This window comes from Podarcis erhardii, assembly GCF_964252035.2.
Source record: "Podarcis erhardii genome assembly, chromosome: 6".
Classification (NCBI taxonomy): domain Eukaryota; kingdom Metazoa; phylum Chordata; class Lepidosauria; order Squamata; family Lacertidae; genus Podarcis; species Podarcis erhardii.
In genome coordinates, this window is record NC_138510.1 from 63,590,548 (window position 1) to 63,610,826 (window position 20,279).

The 20,279-nt window shown below is 40.0% G+C and overlaps 1 protein-coding gene across 16 annotated transcripts in view; it reads left to right on the forward strand.

Annotated features, from left to right (window-relative positions):
• SGIP1 (SH3GL interacting endocytic adaptor 1) overlaps nt 1-20,279 on the forward strand; it is a 148,360-nt gene that overhangs the window by 33,150 nt on the left and 94,931 nt on the right. For 8 of the 16 annotated variants that reach the window (XM_081867166.1, XM_081867168.1, XM_081867167.1 and 5 more), the window contains one exon: nt 18,300-18,363. In XM_081867166.1, the coding sequence (XP_081723292.1) occupies nt 18,300-18,363 (64 nt within the window). Of the gene's footprint in view, nt 1-17,635; nt 17,814-18,299; nt 18,364-20,279 lie in introns of those variants that run through there. The other 8 variants (XM_081867163.1, XM_081867159.1, XM_081867156.1 and 5 more) reach the window with 6 other exon arrangements.

The following is a 20,279-nucleotide window of genomic DNA, read 5'->3' on the forward strand; positions in this document are numbered from 1 at the left end:
ATATAAGGATATTGACTTTTAAGCAAACTCCAGTCCTAACCCTGGATCTGCTAGCTGGCCTGGGGAGCAGTTTGGGATGAATTGGAGGCACCTCTCTCCATGCATGGAAGAGTTTCTCTGGTGAATGAGCACATCTGCTTAATAACAATAATAATAATATGACTGTGAACATAGATCTATTGCTGGTGGGTTTTTGACCAGCCATCAGTAGGCCCTAACACTGGGCCCGATTCTGGGGATGGGGCATGATAGCGGTGGCTTTGAATACACTGGATCTAAGCCCCTTCGTTCCTCATAGAAGCCCCAGAATAGCCTCCCTCTTCGTATGCTTGTGTAACTAATTCTACCCCCTATCTAAGGCAGGAATACATTTAGTCCTCTCCTGCCCTGGCCAGCAGAAGTTGGCAGAGCTTTGGAAGAGGCAGTTAATCCACCAGTTCCACCCCATCCCACATAAAATTATGTTGTAAATCCGTTCCGCCTCTCCAGTTGTTTGTCAGATATAGTTATGGCAAATGCCACACTAATTTCTGAGAATCACATGCCACAAAGTCCTGGTCCAGTGCCACTGCATGATGCCCAGAACCACAGAGTTAGTCTACTCTAAGTAAAACATATCTGATTACCACGTATAAAGAAGTCCCCCTTTCACATTTTAAAATGGTTTTAAACTCACAATTCTGGGTGCGGTAGTCACTGAGGGGAAGAGTTGCATTAATTATTTTTATCTTGCCATCTGTGAGCATCTGATGCAACAGGGCACCAGGGTCACGATGACTGTGCAGAAATTCATTGTCGACCAACATGGATGCCTTCTAGTGCTGGGAAGGATGCCCCTAGGCCCTGATGGGCGCTAAGCAATATCTGCATTCCTGTAGCCAGGCCTTTTTGTGTAAAAATAGTTTGACATTTTTCTAATGGCCCCCACTGTGATGAAGATTGTGGATTGCAACACCTATGCGTGCCTGGGTGCAGCTTGCTGGTTCAAGGCTGGCCCATGGCATCCAGAAACAGCCTAAAGTTTCCCTAGTTGGGGTTCTAACGGGTTGGGGGCAGTACTACAAGGCAGGGTTTGTTTTTAGCTTGTTTATTCAACTTCCTATTGCAACTGAGGAGGTTGTCGCCCTGGATTTGGATATGTCAGTCCTTGATGGATTTATTGGGGTGTTGAGTATTCACCCTCCCTATGTTATCACTCCTTTCTTTTCATTGCCTATTGCCTAGAAGGAGCATTTCTAACTCTGTGGTAATAATATCGGGAGGAAGATCCTTTCTATCTTAATAAAAGCAACCCCAAGCACTCTGGCATGCAGTAGATTTATCATTTTTTGCTAAATCTGGAAGAGAAGAGCACTTTAAGGACAGTATCTTTCTTGTTCAGAAAGGTGCTTAATAACGCTTGCATAGAACAAGTTCATATTAACCTCCTTGCCGACAAGACCTTTCCCTGATGCAGTCTTGTTATCTCTCCCCTACCATCGCCCCCCCAGCCCCCCCCCATAGTTTTCCCAGCCTTTAAAACCAGGACAGGGAGAAGAGTGGATTGCAATTCAACATAGCACAGCACTGTCTGTTTCCAGCTAGTCAGTGCAGTGTTAGCCTTGTTTCCTGTGATCAGGGAAGACGTAGCCATGGTGCTGCCTCTGGAAAAACAAATGACTAGGCTGATTTGATATTTGTGATGTAGTAAAGCTTTTAAAAAGAAAGCAAGAAAGGGAGCCAAAATGTCAATTAATCAGAGTCTGCAGTGCTGAATGTAAGTGAACTGCCATAGGTACTTCTTAAACGCAGGCAGTGACGTGGGAGATCCTCTTGGCTGTGACTATTGGATGGCTTCAAAGTGCTGGTTGCAGCCCTTTCCCAAACATCTTGGGCCCTGCAGACATTACAGAATGTCTTCGCTATATCACTGCTTCCCTCTGATTGTGGGATTGATGTCTCTTTCGTATGCCATCTTTCCCTAAAGTAAGAACAGTTTGGGCACAGAGAAGAGCTTCATCAGTAGAATCCTTTGCTTGGAGAGACTTACCAGCCCATTTCCCTCTTTTCCTTCCTCCTATGAAAATACAGTATTTACATTCTTGAAGGATTTTCCTAGTGTCTGAATTGTTGGACATTTAATCTTTTTGGTTGCTGTTTCTTTTCCTTTTTGTTAGGATTGTTTACACACACACACACACACGTATTTTACCTGTTTTAATTGTGGTAGGAAGCACCATTTTGTAATTTGCTTCATGTACTACGTATTGGAACAGGAAAACACCTAACAAATAAATGCATGCAAATTATGGAGTGGCCACTTAGGATTTCATGGGGTGGCAGCTGCAACCTTGTGGGGAACCAGTCCTCTCTGGTGAGCAGCCATGCAGCAAAGCTGGCTTTATTGCTCCTTTTTCTATCCACGCATTTCCATGCACTGTAGTTGCCATGCATGGTCAGACTAGTTTTCATCACAAGGCTACTCATGCTGAACTAGGCCTACCTGGCCTCTGGTCCAGTTGCCAATTTGATGCCAGAAATGGTTGTTTAAATGCAAGAGAGAAAGGAGAAATCAGATTTAAATAATGTCCTCAAGTGAGGCATTATTATTTTCATTCAGTGTGCATGATGAACATGAGAAGAGTCCTTAGATCAGACCAAAGGCCTACATAGTCCAGCTTCTCAGAGCTGAGCAAATGCCTCTTCCCATAGATAGAGGTGCCATGCACCAAGATGGCAACCTCTCAACACTAGGACAGAATTGCTAGATTTTGGAGAGAATGTCAAATTCATAAGAAAGGGGTCAGTTCCAGAGCTCTATTGTTAAAATGTTAGCAATCAGAGAATACAAATAGGCTGTTTATGTGAATTAAAAAAAAGATAATCATGAGAAGCAGCCTCTGCAGTGGCAAGCAAAATAAGAACCCATCACCAATCATTATTATATATTAAGTTTGTATACCACCCTTCATCTGAAGATCACAGGACGGTTCACAACATAAAGAAGTGCCAAAGTTGCTTGTAAAGGCTGTTTCTCAAAAGAAGCGTGACCTACAAAATCATAGCTCAGCTGCTGCTTGTGTCAACTCCCATTCACACTGTGTGAAACCCAGTTTTTTGAATACTTCTTTAAAAAGTGATGTTGAATTGTGAATTCAAGAAGGCCTTCTCTAATTTTTCAAAGGGTGCTTTTTTTTTTTTTACTGCCCTTGCTTTTGCTGCTGTTGACTGATGTTCTGAGGAAGAAAGGGGGGAAGCAATGCCAGCCGATTGTCCTCCTCTGCTTTTCATTCACCCCCATCCCATCTTTTCTGGGCTGGCCTGAGAGTTTGGGGAAGCGGCTTCTTTGCCATGACCACCCTCTCCATGCTTCCGCAGCCTCTCAGGAGTGCCATTTGGCTACCCGTAGATCAGGTCAACTTTGTAGCATGCCAACTGTTTGCCTTGCTTGCTGCTACTTGGTTTTGAACTTACCTTCATTCAAGCAAACCTAGTCCATTTATAAGGCTTCTTGTTGCAACCCTTTGGACTCCTTAATTTTGTAATTTGTTACACAAAGTGGAATTTCCTACTATATTATGATCATTATAGGAGTGGAAAATATGCACAAAACACAATGTGTAGGCAGTATCTAACACCAAGAAGACAAACTATGATAGCCAATGGTAGATGCTGGAGGTGCAGATTACAGAATGCAGACTCTGCCACTGACAGTTATCTACATAAAAGATAGCTAAGTTGACAGGATGTGGTGTTCTTAAGGAGGTTCTGCTAGAAATAAAGCATGTGTCCCTATGCTCTAGTTTGGGCAACTTTTTTTGTTCACCTTGGCACTTGGTGGCTCAGCCGTTATTAACTCAGATCTCAGGAGAAGCTCCGTTCCATATTCTGTTGCTCACACAAGTAAAATCAGAAAGTGCAAGGAGTCTAGCTTTTTCCATCACTACCCCAATACTATGGAATGTCCTTTTTGAGGAGATCCACCTGACTACTTCCTTGATGTCATTCCACTAACAAATAATAACGTCCTTGTTACTCCTAGTGGCTGAGCAGAATTCATTCTGCCACTCAGGTTACTGTTTGGGAGTATTATCATTTATAATAATACTCCCAAATAGGAGTTTGGGAGTATAGCAGTTATCATTAATTTCAGTTGATTTTAAAATTACTCCATGAAGAGCTGTTTTTAAAACTTATCCTGTGAAAGGCTCCAGGCAGAGAGTGTGATTTATAGATAGACTTATTTTATAGTGCCAGATGCCCACCCAAAAATCTGCTGTGCTTGCATTCATAAAAAGGGTGCAGGCCGATGTGCTGCAAAGTTTATTTTCTTCTAGCAGCAAAGCTACATTGGAGAGGGTAGCAGGAGTGCTTGCTTGGCTCTGTTCTATAGCTGTGCCCAAGATAACTCTGTTCCTTCCCAAGTGCCATAGATAGCTACTGCCTCTGCCTGTTTTGTTGCGCCTGTGATACAACTGCCCACCAGAAATCTAGCTAGACAAGATTCTGTATGCATTAAGGATCAGGAAGATCAGGAACACATGTGTATAGGTGTTGAATGAAGGAGGAACAGTTAGTTAATTCATTAATTTCATAAAATGTATATTTATACCAGTTGAGGAAAATATTCTTTGTCTTTAATAAATTATTGAAAACTGCTTTTTTTTCTCTTGCACTTCCCTTTTGATGTTAATATTTACACACCACACACACACACACACACACACACACACACACAATTTGGTACTTTCATCCTTAGGTAGATTACTTCATTGATTTTTTAACTTTTTGCCCTTCTTTCTCCCTTTACCAGTTGCGGGCAGAGTCCTGATGTTTTTATTTCTGTAGCGTGCCAAGCATATCCTAGGCATTTTATAAATGAAAATAATTGTGATAAGCAATTTTGATATCTCGAATCACCATCTGAATGCTAAATACTAAAGTTGTTTTCTGGGTACCTTCTGTCTCCTTTTTCTACATTTCTGTGTTTCAGCTCAAAAGCCGGAATGATCAAGAGAAATAACTCAAAATACGAACTCCCTGTTTTAGAACAAGGCAGTCCCAATTTAAGTTAGGCAAATCCCCTTTCAGCCTTGTCTAACTCAAGGTCAAACTCTTTCTGTGGAGCTGTGCCCATGAAATGACATATCCATGGCCAAAGAGAGGTTGCCCATAAATCCAAGTGGATGGGGACTTTCCTGAGCTATATGTTCAGGTCTGCCTAAATGTAGAGAATGTGAATTCTTTGTGCTCTGCTACCAGTTTTGACTCCATTCTACTCTTTCTATGCATCCTGATCCTAAGCAAATTTCTTAAATAGCATATATTCTTTGACTGGTATAGTTTGCAACTTCAGGAGTTTTCCTTCCCATGGGCCTAGCCATATGCCCATGCCTGGAAGCCGATGGGATAAGCGGAAATTGTTTTTCAACAACAATGATAGTGGCAGCATATTACCTTGCCCATAGATCTCCTCAAATTTCTTTCATAAGGATTTGGCAGCAGTAAATACCAATAAAAGGGAGCAGGGGAATTGGGATTGGGTCAAAGTTTATTCTTCACACTTCCATAAGATATCCCCATATCTCATGCAGAGTTTTCTTATTCCTTTTAAATGAAAGTTTTGATTTGCAGTTTTTACAGAACTATGGGATCATTACAGGGAAGAGCTGCAGAAGGAGGCTCTAGAAAATAAAATTAGACAGACAAAAGATAGGATGTGATATATTATTGTGGGATGGGGAGGAATGGAATATAATCTTCTCAAGTAGAAGCAAGACTATATTTCATGTTCTATATTTCTAATTCAGACATGAGTGAGCAGGTAGTTTTAGTGCAGAAATTTGCCCTGCTGTTTCCTCCATGAATAATAACTTTGTTCTTGCTTCCTGGTTAGATGTTCCAGATAAATAATAATGGCAGCTATTATACCTATGAATATCTGCCAGTATTATATTTCTCAAAATGTCAAATAAGGAGGCAAGAACAAAGTTATACTTCAGTGGAAAATTCACAGTATGAACCTGTTCAGACCTAGGAAGACTGAGTGATTCTTTTTAAACAACAAAAGAAGTGGAATTCTTAAAATGCATCTTTTTCTGCATTCCAACAGAGAATGAAATATGAGGGCAATATTCTGCTTATGTCATGTTATGTGGGGCATTTTCATTCAACCACATGGAATAGAAAAAATATTCAATGAATGTACATAAATTGAAAATGTTATTTTGAGCTCAGATTTTTATTAGAAGCAAGCATCTACGATTCAGCTGAATGATAGAAAATAATAAAAGATAAGAGAGCTTTTAAAGAACAAGAACATACTTATGAGTAATATAAATAGCAGTTCTATGAATGAAATCCAAATGGTGCCTTTGTGCTTATGAAAGGGCTTTTGACCTGGCAGGTGTTTTTGCTAACAGAAGAATGGAGGAATTTTATGCAAGTTTTGCCTTCAACCCCTAGCCTCCTGGCTTCAGTGCCCAGCAGACAGACTGGAGTGAAGCCCACAGGCTCAGTCCGGTCTGCCCACAGGGTAACCTGCCCATGATTGGACAATTTGTGGGCAGGCTGGGAAGAAAAGGAGGGATCCCCGGTGAGAGCTGGGAGGGACTGCTATCCTTTGTAGGTGGTGGGGGCTGAGTATTATTGCTATCATCACCATCACCACCACCATCTGGGTGGGAGGCTAGGACTACTGATCAATGTCAAGTTACTTGAAGTAATTTTTAGTGAATTATGAGACTAAATTCCAAATGAATATGCATAGGATTTGGCTGTGTGGCTTAGATCTTATCTTCACTATAGCCTTACTAGGTAGTATACAAACAAGTGGCTTTTTCATAAGCTTCCATTACCTGACCAGTAACCAAAGGAGTTTGGTATACGTAGGCAGGTGTATTACATTTCTCTGTTGCACACAAAATCCAAATGGAGTGAATGTGACTCACCCCCAAATGGAAGTGTTAAACTAGCAGAGCACTGAGAATCATATGACACCAAAAGTGGGACAGTTCCATTTTGTAGTGAGAAAGCCACCTCCAGTGCTTGCGGAGTTCTAGAGTTTCAAACATCCTAATGAATTCCAACTCATCAGTTTCTTGCTGAAGACTAAGCTAGTAGCACCTATCTATAGCAAAAGGCAGAGATTCAAATCTGACTTATATGCTGATTTTTCTTCATTGCCAATGTTAACAAAAAGTGATTTTAGTCTTAATTTTTCTTTGGGAAGGTATGGAAAAGTGACTGGGCATCAGATACAACATTTCTACAAGGTGATTTGTTTGGTAGATGAACAAATGAAAATTGCTTGTTCCTGGTTGATATGTGGAGTAGCTTTTAAAATGCAGAGTGACACAAAGTCTGGGGGAGGGACCCTGGAAATAGTAAGATGTTTCAACAGTGGGAGCTTTCCCATTGTCCATTCTTGCAGAATAGCAGAAATGGGGAATGTGTTGCACTCCAGATTTTGTTGGAAACCAACTCTCTCCAGCCTCAACCAGCATGGCCAGTGTTCAGGTACGGTAGGAGCTGTTGTAGTCCAGTAACACCTGGAGTTCACAGCTTCTGTGTCTCTGCCATATAGTTTTGTCTGAACATTTACCAACTTTACAGTCTAGGGTCAATTGCACCTGTCTAGGATCAATATGCCAGTTTTTAGCCTCTCTTATACTTACGGGTGTTAATGACTGTTGGTTTGTTCATTTAGTTACTTATGTTGTATCTTACCCTTCTGCCAAAATGGAGCACAGAGTGCAGCAACGATTATAAAAGGCCATAAAATACCAAAAACTGACAAGGCAAGAAACTGCTGAGGGTGGGGTGGGCAGGCTGGTAATGTTGAATAGCGGGTCTACATAGCATACTATGGGATTGCATGTAGTCACAGGCCACTGTAGGCCAGCATATGGGGTAGGCAAGAGAATAAATATTGTCACCTTCACTAGCTGAAGGGAGATGCAGTTACATTTGAAGATGGAAAAACACAACTTGCAAACTGTGGCAGTGCATTTAAACTGGCATGGAGAAAGTCGTAATAAAGCACTTTAAAATGTCAGCTTTCACCAACCTGGTGCCCTCCAGATGTTTTGGACTACCATGCTGGGGCTGATGGGAGTTGTGATACATAACATCTGGAGCGTATCAGCCTGGCAAAGGCTGGGAAATGTGATCTTGGTCTAAGGTACATTTTGCTAAGGAGGTATCACAATACACGATAAACAGTTCCAGAGTTTGGATAAATGACAGCATTAATTACCTTGATAGATGCTGAGCCGGAGGGATTTGAGAGGGGAGAATACCGCAGCAGGAAATCCTAGGCTGCCTTACTTAACAGCATCCACATTACAAGCAAACAGTAGACTCGGTTCAAGCAAAGACTTTTAAGTCTCATTTCAGTGAGATACATTTAAATGCGGCCAACTTTCCCATTTAAATGAGACTTGCAGCATAATCTTATACATGCGCACTCTGATGCGATTCCTGTGGAATTCGGTGTCTCTTTGCTCATTACTACAGTTTCCCCCTAAAAGCTTCACCTATGCTGTATCTTGCATGCTGTAAGGCTTACAATAACTGAATAATAGACTGCTACTAGTTGTTATTATTATACTTGTATTTCAGATGGAGGAGGTGGGTAGAGTCTGGAATATGCCCATGTTCCTTCAGTGAGTTCATAGCTAACCACAGATTTGAACTGGAGTCTTTGCAGTTCACACTAAGTGTCCTTTAATGCTTCTGCAGCTGTTACTCAGCTGCCTCGTCAAATCTATGCCTAGGTAAACCAATGTGACATTCCCTGGCATTGTGGAAGCCCTTATAGTATATAACATGCAGACATGAGCTGAAGTGGCATTTATTTTACATGATTTTCTGTGTCCATTTTGCAAGTGGAAAACCTCTTATTACTTGATCAGATAAAGGTACAGCTTCATTCACAGCAGAAACAGCGGCATCAAACTGTAGTGTTGCATCAATTACAGTATTTATAACAAATGTGTATACCCTACTGGGATAGGTATTGTGAGAATATACAGTACATTATAGTGAAATCTATAAAATAATAAAGCAAGTTGAATTTAGATTATTTTTATTAAATTGGTATACCACCCTTCATCCGAAGATCACAGGGCACTTCAAAACAGAAAAATACAAAACAAGAACACAAAAAACAAAAGAAAAAACAAACCAATACCCCCCTCCCACAATCACCTTTAAAAGGCCATAGAATGTTTAATTAGCCAAAGGTCTGATTACAGTGGTGCCCCGCAAGACGAACGCCTCGCAAGACGGAAAACCCGCTAGACGAAAGGGTTTTCCGTTTTGGAGGCACTGCGCAAAACGAATTTCCCTATGGGCTTGCTTTGCAAGACGAAAATGTCTTGCGAGTTCCTGAGGGTTTCCCCCCCTTTTTTTCCCCTTTTCCTAAGCCGCTAAGCCGCTTATCAGCTGATTCGCTGATAAGCCGCTTAACAGCTGATCGCTAAAAGCCGCTAAACTGCTAATAGCGCTAATCCGCTAAACTGTCAATGGGCTTGCTTCGCAAGACGAAAAAACCGCTATACGAAGAGCCTCACGGAACGGATTAATTTCGTCTTGCGAGGCACCACTGTATAGAGAAACTTTTTGCTTGGTGCCTAAAGATATGTAAGGAAGCTGCCAGGCAAGCCTCCCTGGGGTGAACATTCTACAATGGGACATACAAAGAAGGGCCTCAGATGATAATCACAGGATCCAGGTTGCTTTAGAAACAGAGTGGTGGGCCTTGAGATATTGTCCTTGAGATCCTCAAAGAGCTAACACACAATTCATTGACATGGAAGATAATACATAGTTTTATAACATACACACACCACAAAACACACACACTGCAGGTGAAGATACAATGCAAATTGTGATATGTATTTTCCAATTAAATCTGGATGATGGCATTTTATAACAGAACAGGCATTGTGGATTCTTAGAACTGGATTACTTTCAAAGGGTCTCCCTAGTAATACAATACTATTAGCAGTACAACAATAGTACAGATACCTTTTTCATGCTCTTTTCTTGAATAGCATGAGGTTGGCATACTTGCAGATAATAGCTAAATTGTATAGAAACCAATAGTAGTCATGGATTTATGGCTAGAAAATGGGTGACAAGATCCATAGATTTTTAACAAGGCCTCATCAACCTTGTTAAGTTCTCCCACCCCCCACAAAACACAACCAACTACCAACAGAATGGAGGGGTCATTTACATGGCATGGTTTTATTTAATAACTTTGCAGTAGATACCTGCTTTTGTATTATATTTTATTGTATCTCAAAAGCCAGTGGAAAGACAAATAGCTTTGGCCCTTAAGAGGGGATATCTCAAATTTAATAATATAATTTATGTAGTATTTAAATAGCAAGGATAGCACATCTCTTAAATGTCATGTCATATTTCTTTTGATTTTGGGGGGGGAGGTAGTGCTATAAAACTTACAATACTCTTTGATTATATACAGTAATAGAGTGGGTGGGTGAACCAGAGACTACAACATTCAGGCTATCCTATCACTGAATGTAGTAAAAATATCACCCTCTAATAATTAGTGAGGCATATAAAATAAATAAATAAATGGTAAGAGGAAAGGGGCTTCCAGATCTGGATCACTGTCGACACCTTGACCCTCTTTGTGCTGTGTCAATAGCCTCACAGTGCACCAACAAGGCTCTTTCCATCTTTATGTAGGACACAAATTACCGTACTTTGCTCTTTGCCTAACAGCTTAGTAGCTTCCCCTCGTCATATCTTATTAAATTATTGTGTCTCTGTTTGGTTTCAAAAATGCTTTGCTGTTTTATTGGATGGTGCCAGATATTTTCAAAAGAATGATCTAGTGATTTTTGTCTGAAATGCTTCTCAGTCCAGTGATATTCCATAAACAAACTATAGACTATTCATTATGAACTTTCAAATAAGAGTTGATATTTATAAAATTGATGCCTTATGGGTGGTATATATTTGGAGTGTGGTAACCTCACAGGAACTGTCTGATGTGTCTTTGTGATGTTCTGTATGATCAGTTACATTGCATCTGTATTGCGTGTAGCTATAATTCTGAGATCTCTATATCTGTGAGTCTTGATATCCAACCTGGTTAGCCTTCCACTGACCTCTGTTTCCAGATAACTCTGTTCTGATCTATATTTCTGAGCCATGGGTCTGTTAAAGCAGTGCGATAGCAAGGCCATTGTCTCACTCCAGCACTTCTAAGCATTTTTCCTTTCGTCCCCACTGTGTGACATCTGCAATTCTACTTGTAAATGAGTTCTATAAAATATTAATGAACATATCAGATTGTCATGCCAGACATTCAACTTCTATTTGCAGTATTCTACAAAGCAGCTTTGTAAAAAATGATGTAAAAAAATGAAATGGGGCACAAATTCTCCCTCTCTCCCTCTCTCTATATATACATGATAGAACTACAATTGTCTATAGTGCACATTCATTTTTTTTTTTTTTTTTTTTGGTCCTGCTGTCATTTCTTATGAATTTTATTTTGGAAGGGTTATAGTATTCTTGGACTACATATAGTAATGGGTTGGGTTTGTGAACCAAAGACCCGGGTTATAGAACTTCCTCCCAAATGACATTTGGTTATCTTCTACATTGTCCTCATTTAGATGCAAGGTGAAAATCCCTGTTCCTGGGTTAGAGGGAGCGGCCTCTGGGTGCACATTGCAGTTCCCTTCTCCTCCTCCAACAATTAAATATATTTAAGAGGTCAGTAAAGTATGGTCTTACTTAACTGTATACTTAATCTAAATCGAGGCACTTCCATGCCATTTGAGAAAGGAGAAAATTAAAATTCAGCAAATGTCAGAAGATGCCAGTGTTACTATTTCTAATTCAATTCATACATTACATCTTATTGAAGCTTCTAAACAAGGTTAACACTTCTCTGGTTAAAAATTAGCCTTCTTGACATGTTACACATTTCTTATGCTGCTTTAAGGTCAGAAAGAAATGCGCAGGGGCAAACTTTGGTCTTCCATATTTCAGCGACACCCTGTGTGAGACGGAACCCCCCCCCCCCCGCCTTCCATTCTGCTTAATTCACAGTTGCGGTACCCTGCAGCGCCCCCTAGGTTTGATGCCCAGTGCGATGGAACTGATCACACTGTCCTAAATCTGTCTCTGAAATACGTGTCTCTAGGATAGCAGCTCCTAGTAGCAAGCTTCTTTTTAATTATTTTTCTGGTTATGTAAGGAGCAAATAGGTTGAATGGAAAATAGTCTAAAAGAAAATCTAGCCAATAATTAATAATTAATAGAAGTATGGTAATTCTTTTCATTACGGCTAACTATATATTCTTTCCTCATATTCAAAATGTTAATCCTGTATTCTCTGCAGATTATTTATGCAAAATAGTGTTTGATTATTGCAAAAGCCAGATCCCTTTGCTTTTGACAATGCAAAGTGATGTTTTTCTTTCTGTCAAGGTTTGTTGCTAAAAATAATTAAATTACTATTTACCCCCCCTTTCCTACCCTTTGGTTTAAAAAATCAAAATTTTAAAAATGCACAACATTTTGACTTATTTCTTTGAGCTAATGTAACAGAAGTTTCAATCACTTATTTTAAGAAATTTTGGTAACTTGATCAAATGCTAGAGGAAGCTTCTAGTATCAAGTCAAATCCTCTCCTGCTAAAAACATCAATGCAACAAATTTCCCCGTTAATTAATTTATATTGCAGGAATTGCATGTTTCTCAACTAAAAGTGAATTAAAGCTAGTCAGTTTGAAAGAGAGCTGTAAGTGAATAGAGGTAGAAACACATTACTTTTGCTCTACTCAAAAAGGTTTTGCAGGTTTTTGAAACTAAACACCTGAAAGTTAGATGAGCAGAGCTCCCTCTTTTAAAATGCTCAAGCTCCTGAGAAAAGCAAATTATTATTGGTCTTGGAGCCTAACTACTCTGATCTTATATTATGTGGTTAATTTCTGTTTCCTGTTTATAGTTCACTGTGGGTATTCCATCGTAATAACTATAATCAGTGTGTTTACAGAATCGTATGACTCTATTGGTGTTTAGTTTCCAAAGGAATAGCTGGATTAGAAATGAAATGTATAAAATATAAATAGTTACAATTCAATTAGAGCCAGAATGTATGCAAAATAAGTAGTGTGATCCTTTACCATGGCAGTGATAGGTGATAAAATAATGGACTTAGAAATGCTGAGTTAATTAACATCTGCAGTTGGAAAGGAAACCACTGGCTGTATTCAGGCCCAAAGGAATAGAGTTGAACTTCTTGATGAATGGAAACTGAGCTGACAGACTGCTGGTAGCAGACAAAGGCTTGTATTTAATATTAATGAAAGTTAATGGCATATAATCACTATTATCTTAGTGGGTTTTTTATCATCCTTAGTATGTGAGTATGGGACTTAGTTTGTATAGATCTAACGTTGTAATTATTTTTGCACATAATTATTTTTGCAATTATTTTAAAATCTAAGGAAGCAACTGCTTTCCATGCAGTTGCTATTATGTACTTCACTGGCATACCTTAGTGTCTGAATTCCCAAAGGTGATTATTCTCTTGAGTTAAATGTCAATTCATATTCTTGAACAACCTCTTAAGTGTCTTTTGTATTTGGATGCAGAGTCCAGAGACTCTGTAGCATATTAGTGGTACTGCAAATGTTTTCAGACACAATTTGCCTCTCTTAGAAAATTGTACTGTCATTAGCAGTTGGGTAAAAGTGCAGTTTGACCTCTTCAAGACTGAACCTTTAATGTGAATTGCAGCATTGTCTGTTTCTAGGCTAAGAGATTTGTGTTCTTTCTGCCGTCTCTCCGGAGCACGCTAGTGCAATAGGCTAGTGTGGAGACACCAGCTTGGCCAAGATCATTCAGGGACATCCAAAGCAAGTGTAGTATCGTGGTCTCTCTTTCATTTCTGAAAACTACTTGGGCAGTTGATTAAATTGCATAGGAAAACTGTTCTCTCAGTCAGTGTCCAGTCATCATTTCTTGGAAGCTGGTCCAGACCTATACAATCTTGTATGTTATGAAAGGAAATATCGAATTTTATTTGAGAAATAACATAAAGAGACCATAGTACTTGCATTTGGCAGTTTATCTAGCTGTTCATTTAGTTCTTCAAACAGTGCTGTAACTGAGGCAGATTGTGGAAAGACCATGTCTCTTCTGGAAAAAGTATCTCTTAGCTTCTTTCAGTTCCATTTATTGAAGCTCCTTGTGTTTCTTGCTGCCTGATTGGTATTTGTAGGCAGGCATTGCTGTATCACATATAGTTGTGTTATTTATTTAAAATATTTTAATTTTATATTTCTGTTAAAATATCCAAAGCAGTACATAAAGGCAATGTATCAGAAAAAAAGTGTAATACAATTTGAAACAGCAGCACCAGCAAAGGAAACAGTTGAAAATCAGAGTGCTCTGACAAATGCCCTTTAAACATTGTTCCCTGTCCCTGATATCCAGTTTCAGTTCTTCAGATAAAATGCAGTGGTGGGAGGGTGGTGGCTCTACCCTACCACATGGGATGTTACTGTTCCTTCCCTAATGATCAGAGTTGCAGTCCAACAACATCTGGAGTGCTACAAGTTACCCTTCTTTGGCATGCCAAATATCTGCAAAGACTAAGCAATTCTGGGACTGGCAGTTCTTTAAAGAGTATGTCACATAGACATGTATCTTCAGACCTTTAGAAGTGGGGCAAGTGACTATGGTGTGGGGTCTTTTGATAACATAATGTGAAATGTGAAAAAAACAAGACAAAAATACATTTTCATGGCATTTGCATATGAAATGATGTCTGAGTTTAGGGATATGCCACCTGGGGATAAAAAAGCTTCACTGTGCATTACCTTATAACTTAGCTGCACATTATCTTACCTCAAATAAACAGGTGGGCTCATTTCTTCTGAGTCAAATGTTGATGGATGTGTTCTGATAACATGGCCGGTTTGGGTAGTTTCACGTGGTTCCCCAACTATGAAATACCCACCCTGATGAGGTTTACCAACATGGTTTGTTTTTAGTTACCAGACTAAAACCTTCCTGTTTGTTTTTATCTTTTTTTCCTGCAACATGTTTGCTGATGTTTTCTTTGGATGTTGCATTTTAATTTTTGTCCTGATATCCTTATACAGAACTGGATTGATGTGTATGTATGTATGTATGTATGTATGTATGTATGTATGTCTCTATCTAAAGATATATTTAAATATACTACCTGACAACTTTATTTTTTATATAAAAATACTTACATAAGGATTAGGCTAAAGCTTTATCCATGGTTTCCTTTTTGTAAATGGTTTGGTTGGTCATTCTATGCCAGCCTTCCCCAAACTGGTGCCCTTACATTAAATATAATATTTTATTTAATATTGTTGCATGCCATCCCTATCTCTGAGCAGTGCAAGATTCCAGGCACTTACCCAGGATCCAGTTTCATCCAAATGAGGGGCAGCAGAGACTGTAGTGTCTTTAGGATAAATGGTTTATTCACATATATATACAACCTGAGCCTACGATGGGGGAGCTCATAGCATTAGCACCCCAGAAGGTCTTGCTTCTCCCATAGTCACAGCCTTGGATTCAAGCAGAAATCAAGCATGTTTCCCATTCTCAGGCTTCTGACTGCTTTTAACCCAGCTCTCTCTCACATCTGCCCCTGGACTTTGTTCTTGTCACTATCAGCCAGCAGAGGAAGCCCCCCCCCCATTGCCTCCCCACAACTCCCTTTCTTATACTAACGACCCATACTTATACCAAGAAGCTGGCTTTGCTAATTCAACAGTGGAGTCCTCCATTAGATTGTAACCCTTGCCGGATTGAGGAATTAGAAGGGACTCAGACATACAGCCTAACCCTCCCCCTCCAACTCACAATACTATGTATTATATTTTTAGATATACATGTAGAATGTTTTATTCCCCCACCTGAAAGCCAGAATAGGCTGTTGCTGCCTATGGCAGACCTGGATTTGTAATATATGAAATAGCTCATCGTTGGATGAGGATGACTGCTCAATGTATTTTTTCCCCAATAGTCATGACTAAGCACCCTTTTTATAGGCAGTGCTTATGACATCAGATTACTTTGCTCTCCCTCACCTCTCAATCCTCCAGAATCACTTGTGCTGATGACACGCTTTTCCCCAGCAACATGACAGAGTCGCACAGGCTCTACTCTCTCTAAAGATACTAGCAGGAAATGTGGGAGTGTTTTTGCAACAAGGTGATTATTAGCTTGGCCTCTGGAGCTTAAATGAGCAGGTATCACTGTAGCAACGAGTTTGGAGATATAACAGTAGCCGTTCCATTCTGACTTACATAATGCTCACACAGAAGTGCTTAAGAGTTTCCTTGGTGGACATTTCTCTCTCATATCTAAGGATAGACTAGTGGTCTAGATATTTGCAGCACAGGAATATTTTATGGAATAGAATGCAGGCCTAAACGCTAGTGAAAAGGAAGTATTGAATGAAGCAGGGACTGGATAAGAGCAGCTACAAACCACTTTAGTTTCAAAGAGTGCTATCCCCCCCCCCCAGTATTGCAGACCTGGAGGATATTATTGCTTTATTAAAATATAGAGAACAGTTGCAGACCCTCCAAGTGTTCCTATTTTCCAGGGACGTCCCTGAGTTCTGATTTGATCCCGCAATGTCCCACTTATCCTTAGGATGTCCCTATTTTCATTGGAGAAATATTAAAGGGTATGGAGTTATCTGACTCCTGAGTCATCTGAAGGCAATCCTGTATAGGGAAGGGTTTTTTAATGTTTAATATTTAATTATGTTATTATATACAGTGGTACCTCAGGTTAAGTACTTAATTCGTTCCAGAGGTCCATACTTAACCTGAAACTGTTCTTAACCTGAAGCACCACTTTAGCTAATGGGGCCTCCTGCTGCTGCCGCGCCGCCGGAGCATGATTTCTGTTCTCATCCTGAAGCAAAGTTCTTAACCTGAAGCACTATTTCTGGGTTAGCAGAGTCTGTAACCTGAAGCGTATGTAACCCAAGGTACCACTGTATGTTGGAAGCTGCCCAGAGTGGCTGGGGCAACCCAGTAAGATTTGGGGGGTATAAATAGTAAAATTATCATTGTGGAATGGAATGTCTCTATTTTCATTGGAGAAATGTTGGAGGGTATGCAGTTGTAATTCACAACTGGAGGGCCACAGGTGAAATGTGCTGAAAAATACAATTATTTCTGCTAGAGAAATTATGTTATTAGAACATAATTATAATTGTGGAAGCAAATAATGTAGCTTCTCCAGAGATGACTGGGGCATAGAGCCCATTTAATAGACTTTCATATCAGCAGAAGAAAACGATTGGATATTGCTGTATAGGCAGCCAATGGTTACAAATAATGTCAATGGTCCAAAAATGCTCTTGGTTTTATGCTTTGGGGGGGGGGTATGCTTCTAAATCAGGGGTAGGAACTTCAGGCCCACCAGCTGATCCATTGTTTCCCTGAAACCACACACAGATGTTAGTCAGGTGATGTCACTCCAATGAGCAGGTGATGTCAGCTGTGATGGGTGGGGCAAACAGATCCCTTCAGAAAGCAGGCTTGAGCCACCTGCTCATCAGCTAATAGGTGGTGCTTTGAATCCTACCAGGTTTGGCTGTGTGTGCTAGTTCCCGGCATTCACACAATCAACACCTGCAGACAGCAGGAGTGACCTCCATGTACAACAGTTGATGCATGGAGAAGTCAACCCTACCCACTTTGACCACAGGAGGTTCCAAGTGCCCAACAGCCAGCTAGAGCATTTGGGAACCACTATGCAATGTGTTTTCACAGGTAGGCAGTACATAGTGTAAGTCATAAAGATATGTAGTTGACAAGTGATTTCCCTACTCTCCTGTCAAAGTTAGCCCATGCAGTGTGGAGCCAAAAAGATTCCCCACCCCTGTTCTACATAAACACAACTGGAACATGCCACATGTTCCCTAAACAGCTTACAAAACATGGCAAAAATATGCATTTCTCATGCCTTGAAATATCTGGCATTTATTTTCTTCTCTCAATTACTGTGTCACTTGTAAAATTACCTTAACTTATGTTACTTGAAAGTATGTTGCACTGATTTACGATTGGAAAGAAATATGCTTTTATGTGTTTTTTCTAACTGCAACTTTGTAATTTATAGAGCATTTTATTCATTATGTCATAATGTTTTTTTAAATATTCTGTTAAATCTTCCAGCCTAACTAACTCAGGGCAGGCTTATAACAAATTTAAAGCTACCTAATTTGTTCAATTTATATTTTCCTTTTGTCTCCACAGGATTGAAAAAACGTACAAGGAAGGCCTTTGGAATACGGAAGAAAGAAAAGGACACTGATTCCACGTAAGTATTATTTAGGTTTAAAGAAGTACCGGTATTTCTGTATTGCCATATGAAATATATCAAGGCGAAATAGACTATGGAGTATAGCACATCATGTAAAATAGGACTTCCGGGTCGGCGCCATCGCCGAATGGCGGACTCCCTCCGAGCTCCGGAGGGAGCCTGCACGGCAGGGGCTGGGTCCTACCGCACCGGCGATGCGGGGACCCTTAAAAACCACGGCCACGGGGGCCGTGGACATGGAGACTCGGCTGACACCGTTAGCGCCCTCCCGACTCGTGAAGGAGCCTTTTTAAAGGCTACGGATCGGGTGCCGGGGAGAAGCGTGGTGTTTTGAGTCCTCTGCTATCCCTGCCGTGCGAAGCCGCATGCCATTCGGCGGAGAGCGCTGGCTTTTTCCTTTGAAAATTCGGACCTAAAAGAACAACCCGTAAGTAATTGGAACTTGGACTAAAAAGAGGGACAAAAATTTTAAAAATTTCGGAGCGAGCGGGGGAGGCGCAAAAAAGGAAGTCAGCCACCCCCTCCATTGTAGAAGGGTCAAAGCAAAGGATCTGATAACTAAGATCGGAGTAACATCATTTTGGCAAGTTTTTAACCTCACGAGTGAAGAATATGAGATTGAGCTGGAGGAGGAAAGTAGAATTCGGACTTAAAAACAACCCCCCCTGGAACCCCGGGAGCAATCGATGACGGAGTTTGGAGAGGAGAAAGGCAAGTTTTGACAGCTGTCAAAGAGCTGTCAAAGCGGAAAATAAGATAGAGACTATGTTACAAGGACTTTGCTGGTTATATTTGTTATAAATTGGATACAAATTGTTTTAAATAAGGATTATAAAGTTACTAGGGCTAATGGACGCGATCTGGAAGAGAACTCAGTTTTTGCAATCCACCTAGAGGAGCCGAGGGATATTACAAGTGGTTTTAGCTGGAAATTGGTACTGAACTGTTTATCTCCTGGGAAACTGCAGAAATGGAACATTATTATGACTACAGAGGCCACTACACCGAAGAAGACAATGGAATCATCTGTTGTGGAATGAAAGGAACTTGACGTAATGTTTTGTTTCTGAATAACAAGCCTCTGTAAAGGAACTAACTTTTGGAATTAGGACATTTGTGCAGGAAAACAGGGACAGAAAGAAATAGAAAGAGGAGTGTGATCAATAAGAACAACAAAATAACAAGAATTGGACCAAGTCAAAAGTGGGGACATTTGGGACATCCAGATTTGACAAGCTTAAGGATTATAATTTGGAGTTTTTCACTCCTGGATATAAAAATCTGGATGGAAAAAATGGGCCTTTCTTTGAGACAGAATCCTTCCATGATTGGACATTCGAAACTAAAGAGGACTGGCAAAGGACTATGACTTAGAAAGATGTGGAAATATCGGACATTGAGGAACATTGGGAACGCAACCGGGAAAAGGGGGGGTGGGAAATGTGGAATCCAAAGGGCGTAAACTATGTTTTATTTAGGCTATATACATCTACATGGTATTCTAAAGTGGGGAACTCGTGGTGGGAATAAGCCGATTTTAGGGGAATGGAAAATAATGTTTTTTTAAAAAAAAAAAAAAATTGGGTTAAGGATAACAAGTCTGAATTGAGGAGAAGAACTTGTTGAGATCATTTGAGAGATTTGGAATACAAGGGGGGGAGGGAAGGGGAAGTCCTGAAAGGATGTAATTGGAAAAAGATTTGAAATTGGATGTTTTATTAATTTGTAATTAATTGGAAAATTTTAATAAATATTATTAAAAAAAAAAAAAGCACATCATGTAAAATAAAAAATAAAATATGAATTCTGTGTAAGTATTAATTTATATTAATTTATAGAAGAATTTCCATACCATCATATCATAAAATATATCAATGCAGTGTACACTAGAAAACATCATTTAAAGTTAAATA